Raw genomic sequence first — 10,647 nt, 5'->3', positions numbered from 1 at the left:
ACAATTAAGAGAGGCAAGATTGCCACCCATGCTACTGAAATGCAAGCTCAGAAATGGGGGTCTTCTTTTACATGTCCAAACATGGCAAGTCCGGCCGAGCATCTGCATCTTGAATGCCAATCAGCCCCACACTTTTTAATCCTCCACAGTGAGGTCCTGCATGCCTTAGCTCCTGCCAGAATCAAAAATGGTGGAGCGGCGGTGGCGCACGCCTTTAATCCCAGCACTCGGGAGGCAGAGCCAGGCGGATCTCTGTGAGTTCGAGGCCAGCCTGGGCTACCAAGTGAGCTCCAGGAAAGGCGCAAAGCTACGCAGAGAAACCCTGTCTCGAAAAAAAAAAAAAAAAAAAATGGCCTCACTCACCCGTTCCCCATCACTTGAGGCCAGAACAAGCAAGTCACCACTATCTAGCTCAAAAGACCAGGTGGTGGCTCCCTCTTTACTCTGGTCTACAAGACTGTGCCAGATTCTACCCTGATCTTCCTTTCTCTCAAATTAGAATGCGTCCAGGGGTGCTCAAAACTTTCTGAGTACCACGCTGCCTGGCCAGCAGGCCTCTGGTGGCCGCCACTGTCCGTACCCTGACGTTGGGACTGCTTTGTGTCAGAACTCTTCCTTTGAGTTTTCTTCTCAATTCAAAAGCCAGATGCCTCCTCCGACCTCCCCACATGTCTACCTGAGCTCTTCAGTTGACTGTAGCCCCCTCTATGATCCGGTCTGCTTGGAGGGGTAGAAGAGAAGCCCACCAGACTTCCCACTGGGCGCCTGCCTGAATCAGGGCAGAGCCCCTACACCCTGGCGGACTGGATGAAAAGAAAACGCCGATAGCTTGGAGAGCACGAGGCTCCCCAAAGTGTCCTCTGCCTCCAGAGCAGTCAATCTAGCCCTAACTATCCTAGAAACCGAAGAACAAAAGCCTTAGATAACAGCTTGGAACGAGGCAAGCTGGGTCACAAGGCTGCAGGGCTCCACGGGATCTTCACACACGGCAACGCCAGGGCTAACGGGAGTCACGTCCAGAGCGAGAACGGCCCGCTCGGGTGTTAGGCCACCTCTCAGAGGGTCGTTTTCCTGAGGAATGGGGGGGGCTCACTTCCTCCTCTGCCTGCTGCATTGCTCAACCCGCTCAGGTCTTGGCGGGACCCGGGCAGGCCGTTCCAGCCTTAGTTTCCAGATGGTTTCTCCTAGCCATTGTTTCTCCTTTGCTTGGGCTCGCGCGCGCTCTCCTCCGGTTCCTGCTTGCGCGGGCCCCCCACCCCGCGACCTCCCACCCCTCTCGGCCCGCTTCACCCCCACCCCCGCTCTTCCCAAGGAGGCGTGTCCAGCCCCGCTAGTGCACCAATCCGAGCGCCCCTAGCCGGCTCTGCCTCCGCGAGCCCTGCCCCACGCCACCGCCAGCCAATAGAAATTGGCGTCTGTACAGTCGGCCCGTCCAATCACAGATGGGCCGTGAGCCTCGAGCGCCCCGCCCCTGCCGCGCTTGGCCGCTGCTCTTCGGGCGGCCGCGCCGGGGCTTCGGCATTCTTCGAGCGGCGCCGAAGTGCGTCGGGCTCCGCCGGCTGCGTCCGGAGGTGCGGGCGCCGGCGCCGCTGTGTTCCTGGGGAACTGGACGAGGCAGAAGCTACCTGGCTGGATCGGAAGGCGCCTCGGGCCCGGGCAGGGCAGGCGTGGCGCGGGTGCCAGGACTGAGCCGGAGGCCGACCGGCACACGTTCCCCGTCCGGCAGCACCTCCTGGAGAGGTCCCTGCGGAGCCGGGGCGGTCGCTGAGGTGGCTTCGGCTTCCCGGAGCCTCACCTGCGCAGGCCGCGGGGCGCCAGGTGCGGAGGCGTGTGCGCCGCCTGGGCGCCTCCCCCGGCCGCCAGCGGGGCGGAGGCGGGGCCGCAGCCCGGGCCTCCCGCGGCTCGCCCGGGCGTCTCAGTCTCACCGGTCCGCCGGGCCCCGCGGTTCGGGATGCTGCTGCCTGCTCGCGAGCCGCCTGCCACGCTTGCCCCCGCCGCCGGGGCCGCGCCTCGCTGTTTACATGCCGGTGGAGCCCGGGCCCCCCGAAGGTGAAAGTAGCCGGCTCACAGGACTGATTCCTCCGATCCCGGGCTCCGGACTCAGATCCTCTCCTGCCCCGCAGCCTCCGCCGCCATCTGGACTGGATCCGGCTCTGGTGTTTTTGAGGAGGGGGGTGTGGTGTCGGGAAAGGAATCCCGAGGATTTCTGGGATCCCCCTCCTTTTTTTTCCCCCCTCTTTTTTCTTTTTCTTTTTGCCCTGCGGGCTTAAGACTCAGGGAACTCGCTCATGGCTTTTTTGATGAAGAAGAAGAAATTTAAATTCCAAACCACCTTCACCCTGGAGGAGCTCACTGCGGTCCCCTTCGTGAACGGGGTCCTCTTTTGCAAAGTCCGGCTGCTGGATGGCGGGGATTTTGTCAGTTTGTCGTCTAGGTAGGCATTGAGGCTTTCGTGTTTGCACGGGAAGGTGTGTGTGTGTGTGTGTGTGTGTGTGTGTGTGTGTCGGGGGTGCTGGTGAGTGAGATCTTGGCAAGTGTGGAAGCCTCAGGTGGCGGCGGACAAGGGGCTTCCGGGCGTTATACGTGTCTGGGGGAAGATTTGGTCTAGGCAGTTACTTGGGTCCTAGTGAGCTGGCAGTGTGCCAGGCACTTGTCTGCAGGTTACCAGCCAGAAACCTGTTAGGGCCCTGCATGCATTCTCCAGGTCACCGTTTTGCAAACTTGCATGGAGAGAGCTGAATGAAATTGCACCTTGAGGGAGTAAGTAGGGGTGTCCCAGGCCATCTTGCCACCAAGCTGGCCCCTGTGGTTGTCATATGATTGGGAGCCTGGGCCAGCCACAGGTCTTCTGGCACTCTCCGTTCCCAGTCACTCCCTGGGTCTGACTGAAGATGGTGGCTGGATTTTGGGTTGCCCAGCCCCCTCTGTGTGACTGCCCTCCTCTGGCTGAAGCTGGGCTGCTTTGCATTGCAAATGTCCTTGCCAGGAGACTGCCTTCCTCTGTGAAAGAAGCCCTCCAGTTTGGTTTTGTGTCTCTGGCCGTCCTGGCAGGTCCAGCTTCCCAGCTTATGCTGAATGAGATCAGAGTTCTCAGTCTACCCTTTGCAGATAGAGCTCACTGGGGCCACACAGTTCTGGCCTGCCTGCCGAGGGCCTTGGAGTCCAGCTGATGGGGAAGGGGAGTCAAGTTCTGGCTCTTTCTGGGTTCCTGCTCCTCTTCTGCACAGATGACCACACAGGTTTCCCCATCGGAGTCACGGAGAAAAGTTGCAGTAGATAGGCCCACAACACAGCGCATGGCCCTGGGTCTGGGATACTCGACTCCTCACCTAGTCTGGCCTTTGCTCCTTAGGTTTTGTGGGCCTCGTTAGTTAGCTGCAGATGCCTCACTCTTCGGAGATCTCAGAGGTGTGTTTTACTGATTGGGATAATGAGCCTCAGAAACAGGAAGTAAATGGTTGCCAGGGACCTTGCCTGAGTCAGTTGTCAACCAAACTTGGCCTGTTCGGAGACCTGTTGGGTGAATCTGCTGGGAGCAGAGAAGCTGTGTGGCCCGATTCTGATTGTGGAATCTGTGTGCGTAGAGTGAGGTGCCTGTTCTGTGCACTGGGCCTCCTGTTCTGCTAGGAGCTGCTTATCTGAGGAATTTGGACAAGGGGTGCCCTTTGTGGTGGGGGTGGCTGCAATCTGCTGCCTGTCGAGCCTGTAGTCGCTAGAGCTACCCCGCCCGCCCGCCCGCCTAAAGGCACAGTGTCAGGGGGTCATGCTCAGACAAGGTCCCGGACTCAGCCCCTTTAGGCTTTGGGTGAATTACCCAGTCTCCCTGATTCTGATCTCAAGAGCTAGCGACTGTTGGTGCTCTGCTTGCCATTTGACTAGGGCCTCTTAACCCCTGGACTGTGCCATGGAGCAGGAGTACAGGTGGGGGTCTGGGGAGCATTTTCACAGACGTGAAAATAGAGGCTCAGAGAGAGTGGCTTTATGCTACCTTGTGCCTCAGAGCCTCAGTTTCCTCTTTTGTAAAATGGGGAAGTAATACCCACCTTTTGGTGGGAGGGGGGTGGAGAGTGTACCGTGTCTGGCCAGGGAACTTGCTACAGCAGTTACTATGACTGTATTGTAACGGGCCCAGACCCCAGTTCCCCCAACCCTAGGTCATTGGCAGGGGGATGTGGGGAACACGGGGTGACATCCCTTAATCAGCAGAGGTCCTCTCTGTGAGCTGGGGTTGGGCACAGTACCAAGGAATTTGTACCAAGAAGCCCAGGGTGTAGCTTCATCTGTCTGCCTAGACCCTTAGCCAGCCACTGTGACCTACCTGTGAGCTTTTCCTTTGCCCCAACTTGCCCCCACATCCTGGAAAGTCTGGAAAGTTCCGGGACTTAGCACACATGCTCTGGATTTCACCTCTGTTTCCCCTTCTTCCTCCTGGCAAGAGGCCACCGATTCTCTGAGCCCCACTGAACCTAGGCAGCCTTTCCTGGTACCCATTCTGGATAAAGCCTGCAGGATGGGGTGGGGGGGGGTTGCTAAAGAGGAAGAGCTGGCATTGAGGCCCAAAGCCGAGCACTTAGACGCTGGGCTCCAGGGTACTGCAGCTGTGGCTGCAGAGAGCAGTGATTTTGGAACTTGAGTCACTTTGAAGTGGCTTTGGCTTCTGTGAGCTTTTACCCAGGCGGTGGGGGCTCCTAGGTTGCCATTCCCTCTGCCCACATCCCTTCCACATTGATCCTGCAGCCTGGGCCACCCCTCCACTACTATGACCCTGTTGTTTATAAGTTGGGGTAGGGACTGAGGTGGTGGGACCCGCTTAGACCCTGGGCCTGGATGTGGCAGCACATCTTCCCAACCCCAGGGACCTCTGAATTGTTTGATGTGCTGTTGGCAGCATGGGTGGTGTCAGATTGACAACAGCCCGGGCCCCACCCCTGCAACACCCGCCCCCCTAGCTGGTGTTTCCCAGTGTGTTGAATGCCATGGCAACCACCGGTACTCAGCTGTCTGACCCAGTTGGAACAGGTGGAACAGGTGACTGCTGAGGTTGTTCCTTAGCCTCATCTTCCAACACTGCCTTAGGAGCAGCAGTTCACACAGCAGCCAGGCTGTTAGTACCCAGGCTGCCAGGCATAGTGCTGAGTGTTTTGCACTGGGTATCCCCATTAATCCTCTAAGCCATCTGGAGAGACACTGAGGCCAGAGAGATAGAATCATGTGCTGGGAGGTTACCAGATTGTAAATGGCAGTTGGGGAAACAATTCTTTTCCCATAGTGGCTTTCTTCAGTTGTGGACTTGCTGATGCCAGGGACTTGCTGAGCTACTCAAGCACCTGACCGTATGCCCTACTTGTAGGTGAGGACACTAAGGTCAGGAGAGATGAAGTGACTGGATCTCTGGAGTAGAGACAGAGCTTGATCGCAGCAGTTCCAATTCAGAGCCTTGCCTTGCCTTGATGGCATGAGTGAGAAGCAACTGGAGACCCATGTGACATTTCAGACCCTACAAAGGCTTCTTTCAGCGGGTCGGGTGGTACAGCAGAATCTGGAGCTGCATAGTTTAGAGGCACTGACTGGGTTTTGTGAAACTCAAGGCAAATACAGAGCCCCCAAGACTATAAGGTGAGGAGGGGACTAAAATAATCACTGTATTTGTGGTCAGGCTTAGGCCGTCACTGGGGCACAGTGGGCATTTGCCATGTGTCCTTGCCTGGGGCCAAGTGTACCTGGGAGGGCTTTTGGGTTTGGAGGGTATCCAGGAGCATACAGAGGTCCCATCCAAGTGTGGTGAGTCTGGCAGACGCTAATGTGTCCAAGTGGCCTTCAGGTCAGAAGGATCCCAAACCTCCCAGGGGCCCTGCTCCTTGATAGCATTGGTCCTGTGGCTTGCCACATGCATGTGGTGGCTGTGTCGGGAGAGGAGTACAAGGGAACATTGACTACCTCACAGGATGGAGAAGAGAGAGAAGAGAAAGATACTGTCCTCTTAGCCAGTGGATGGGGAAACCACACTCGGGGCAGAAGAGTGACTTGCCAGGGCTGCTTCATAGGAGGAACAGTTGACCCAGTTGGACAGACTCTGGTAGTCTAGCTCTTACCTCTGTCCCTTGCGCTTCAGCCCATTAAGAAAGTGGGCTGGCCAGCAGGAGAAGAAAGGTCCCTTGCAAGGCTACCTCCTGCTCTGTGCTTGAGTGCCAGGCGGTCTGAGAAGCCGGCTGTGACTTGAAGAGCCCCCCCCCCATCCTTATCCTTTCTTCTTGGCCAGCTCTGAGTCCTCAGTGGGCCTTCAGTGGAGTTTCATTTTTGTAAATAGAGCCTGGCTGCTTACCACACAGGCACTGCCTGCCTTCTCTGGGCACAGCCATGTGCCCACCATGTAGGAGTACTCAAAGGAGCCTTTGGGACTCCTTGAGCATGAAGGAAGTCCTTGGAAGAGTTAGCTGTGTCCAGAGGCCTTGTGCCCAGGCCCAGACCTTGATCAGGCTTGATCATTCCTTACCCAAGCCACACATTTGGCCAGGGTTCCATCTCTGTCTCTCCCCCTTCCTCATTGAAAAAAGCTGTAGAATGCCACTGGGTTCACAGCCATGCAAGGCATATTCTGGGATAGCTTGGTATGGGGGTCTGAGAAAGCATAGTGGAGATAGATACCCACACTGAGGGTTCTCTAGCAGTCTGAAGATACAGGAGAACCCCTAAATTGGGTAAGGTATTTATTGTCCTGCTTAGAATAGGGACGCTGTGGGCGGGACAGATCGGAAAGGTAGCCATGGGTCTCTCTCTCCTCCCTGACTGAGACTGACTCCCTTTGGACTGGCTTCCGGAGGTGAGCAGGTCTAGGCAGTCCTGTTGCTCACAGCTCCTCCCAGATAGATGGTGGCAGCATGCCAGTAGGCCAGGCTAATCCGGGGCGGGTCCTCGTGGATCCCAGGGACCCTGGCAGACCACCTGGGGAATGTTTTTGTTCAGACTCTGTCCATCTCTGTTGTCTCTCAGGTCTTCTCATCCCTCCCCTAGTTCACTGTCTCATGGTAAGCCACCTTCTCCATAGGGAGGGAGTCTTAGAAGCTGAGAGGGCTCGAGCCGAAGACGGGGAAGACTTGTGCAGGAGCCCCTGGCTGGAAGGCATGTCTGGGCGAGGTGGGGTTGGGGTGTTGGAAGAGTTGAGGGGCTGGAGAAAACAGAGATGGCAGGTGGCTTGACTGGAACTGTTTCTAGTCTTGGGAGTCCTACAGGGAGCAGGGGAGCAATGTGACATCATTTACCATAAGATGATGGCTCTGGGTGCTGGTAAGAGACTACAGACAGTGCTGACTTAGCCTGGCAGAGTGGTGAGGGTTGCAGGCAAAATGGGCAGGGAGGTTCCCTGTCCTAAAGGCATGGCACCATACTTTGAAGGTGCATGGTGCTCACAGGTGCCCTGGAACTATTGCTCAGGTGAAAGTCAAGATTGACAGTTTCCTTTACATGGAAAACCTGACAGCAGTGCTGTGAGGTAGCAGTCAACACAGGGCCTTGTAACCGCCTCCTCACCTGGGTTCTGGGGGCTCTGCCTCCCTACAGCATGCTCTTAGATCCTTGACATGCTCTGAGTGTCTCTTCTTGTCCGTTTGGCTCCTGAGGCCCTGTGGATGGTCTTTCCTGTGCAAGCGTGGGGTGGGGTTGGTGGGAGGAGCGGACCTATGCTAAAACCCCTCTGGCAGAGAAAAGGGAAGGAGTGTGGCCCTTAGAGGCTGGCTGGGCAGCAGGGCCCAGGTCACCCAGCTCTCTCGGAAGTCAGATCATACTGCAAGTAGCCTTGGTAAGAAGCTTCCCAGTCTGTTTCAAGCCTTAGTAGCTGCTTCTTGGACCTGGCCTTTGCTGCCAACTGGCTACACTGTTGGCATGTGCCACCTTGGCAGTGCCTTAGCCTGCTTGGCAGCTTGGTAGTAGCCCTGACCCGAGGAGATCTGGCTCTTTGGAGGAAGCGCTGCTCCCCGAGGCCTGCTCTTTGCTTGGAGCTCCTGCTTGGCTGGGGCTTCTTGGCAGCAATAACACTGCCTGCCTGCAGGCCCTGCTTACCTGGGAGTGGCTAGGAGGCCCTGAGTGACTTTGAGCTCTGCTTTGTCAGAACCTGGAAACCCTGACTTGCTTTCAAGGGCCCTGCCTGTGCATCCAGGTGCCAGCTAGTAAGTCTGCCTCTAGGTCTCAGGAACTTAGGGATTTGGTGTGTGAGTAAGGGAGCCAAGGACAAGTGTGAGAGAGGAACAGACCTGGAGCTGAGGTGGGATGGGAGGGCATATATATAGCTCCTCCTTATCTACTTCTCCTGGCGAGTGCATTGGATTATGGGGGCATTAGACTTGTTCCCGGGTCCTAGAGGTGCCCTAGGGGGGCCTGCTGGCTCCCTAAAGGTCAGACTACATTTTTGTAGGCTTGATGCTGCCCGACTTGTACCTAGCCTCAGTGTCATCAGAGGGTTGTAGTCGCAAACTTGTGGTCTTGCTTTGAGCCTCTTGGTACCCGTGCCTTAGAAGAGCTCTTGACTATAGACCTGGAACTGCTTTTTACCCATTCTGCCTAGATGCTGCCTTGCAGTCAGCAGCCCTGAGCTCTGTGGCCACCTCCTTTCAGGCTGTGGAAGGAGTACTGCTGACAGGAACTGACTCTCCACTGGTCAGGTTTCTCCTTGGCCTCCTCCACCTCCGGACCCCAGCCTGCTAGTCACTGCCTATGGCTTCAGCCTGTGGCCTTAAAGCCCAGCCTCTTCCATGAGCATCCCTTGAAGCAGGGCTGCTGTGGCTGGAGAATGTAGTGATAGTGCTTGCTGGAACGCCAGCTTGGCTTCTGGTCCATAGTGGGAACACTGTGTTATGCTCTGTCCTTGCTCCCTCTGGGCCAAGTGGTATGCATCTTGGTAGCTGGTACTCCCCGAGGGTCCAAACCCCTGTGGTGCTGCCAAGATAGGATACTTGTTGCTCAGGCTTGCTCCTTGGTCTTCAGCAGTGGTGAGAGCCAGTAGGGAATACCCTAGTGTCTGAGCTCAGGGCCCAGTGGGGTTTGCAGTGGGGTCCACATACTTTCTCTTCTCTTTGACTTAGCCCTGCTCAGGGACCCTTGCAGACAAGCAGACAGCCCCTCACAGAGGTGCAGGATACTGGCTGTAAACCTGGGAGGGTGGGACAGATGAGGGAACACAAGGTCTTTTCAGTGGCCGACATCCTGCCCCTTGTTTTTCTGGCTACTCTGCTCTTCCTCTACCCTCTTACCCTGTTTTTCCACATGAAACTACTGCTCAGCCCAATGGCCACTTCTGGAAGCTCTCCCCCTGGCCTGCTGGCCTTATTACCTGCTGTCATTTCAAGGTATTACAGTCCCTATTCATTGTGTCCAGCTCCTTCCCCAGACTATGACCCTTCAAGGCCAGAAAAGCCTCCATTGCATCTTAGTCCTTGGGCCTCTTGCTGTGTGTTGGCAGTGTCCCAGGCTGGGACTTCTCTCTCCTGGCTCTGAACCAGTGTGGTTGTTGGTGTTGACTATGTGGTGGCTACTGCCAGCTGCTAAGCCCAAGACTACCCCCCACCCGGTGCCCGAAGTATCAGTCTGTGCCAGGAGGAACCCTTACCCATATACTGGACAGCTGGCTTAAAGACTGCAATTGAGATGCAGCCCAGGGCCCACTGGCTGAGTTGAGTGTACCGCTTGTAGAGGATATTGATCGTGCAGGTTTGGGGGAAGAGAGTGAGCTCAGCACTGCCATTGGATCTTGCAGCTGCTGAATTGCTCTGTGACTATGGTCAAGGGCTTTATCTCTGCAGACTGTTTTCTCTTCTAGAGGGCACTCACTTGAGGGCAGGAGACTGCCCAAGATCAAGGATTACCTGATCAGCACATGACCCTGGCAGCTGCCACCAACTAAACCTGCTAAGAGAAGGTAGTGCACAACCTGCTATCAGGAGGACGGAGGCTGGGTCCCTGTTCACATTGAAGTACCCTCTTCACCCACCACTTCCTGTCTGCAGGGCTGGACTCTGCAGACATGTGCAGGCAGTGCCTGTGGCTTGTGCTTCCCTGGGTTGTTCCATGACAGTTTCCTGGTCACCTTATGTGTCTGGGGCCATGGGAATCCCATGGGGGCCTGTGTAGGATCCCACCTGTGGTTCATGAATTCAGTCAGTGCTTCCTCAGCAGCCCTTGAGGAAATGATGTGGATTGGGGGTGGGTAGGATTAGAGGTTGGTTGTGGGAGAAGAGAAACTGAGCAGGAAAAAGCCAGTGGTGTGGAAAAGGATCAGAGAGGGGAGGATCTTGGGGATGGACTTGACGGTATGCTGAAGAAGCTGGGGTGGGCTTGACTCAGGGAAGCTCTCGGGGATGGACTTGACAGTATGCTGAAGAAGCTGGGGTAGGCTTGACTCAATCAGTCTTGCCTTTATTTGTTTGTTTATTTGTTGTTTTTTTGAGACAGAGTTTCTCCGTGTAGCAGCTCTGGCTGTCCTGGAACTGGCTTTGTAGACCAGGCTGGCCTCGAACTCACAGAGATCTGCCTGGCTCTGCCTCCCGAGTGCTGGGATTAAAGGCGTGCGCCACCACACCTGGCTCAGGTGTATTTGATTTATTTCTTAGTTCATTACTGTTTTTATGTATATGGATGTTTTGCCTTCATGTAAGTCTG

At 56.0% G+C, this 10,647-nt stretch overlaps 1 protein-coding gene across 1 annotated transcript in view; it reads left to right on the top strand.

Moving 5' to 3' along the window:
• Positions 1-1,927: 1,927 nt before the first annotated feature.
• Positions 1,928-10,647, top strand: part of Fam102a (family with sequence similarity 102 member A) — a 31,417-nt gene continuing 22,697 nt past the window's right edge. The window contains exon 1 of the mRNA XM_028884724.2: positions 1,928-2,434. Within this exon, the coding sequence (XP_028740557.1) occupies positions 2,289-2,434 (146 nt within the window). The 5' untranslated portion in view covers positions 1,928-2,288. The remainder of the gene's footprint in view (positions 2,435-10,647) is intronic.

This window comes from Peromyscus leucopus, chromosome 4 (genome assembly GCF_004664715.2).
Source record: "Peromyscus leucopus breed LL Stock chromosome 4, UCI_PerLeu_2.1, whole genome shotgun sequence".
Taxonomy (NCBI): domain Eukaryota; kingdom Metazoa; phylum Chordata; class Mammalia; order Rodentia; family Cricetidae; genus Peromyscus; species Peromyscus leucopus.
The sequence above is the reverse complement of the archived record's forward strand: the minus strand, read 5'-3'. Positions and strand labels throughout refer to the sequence as shown.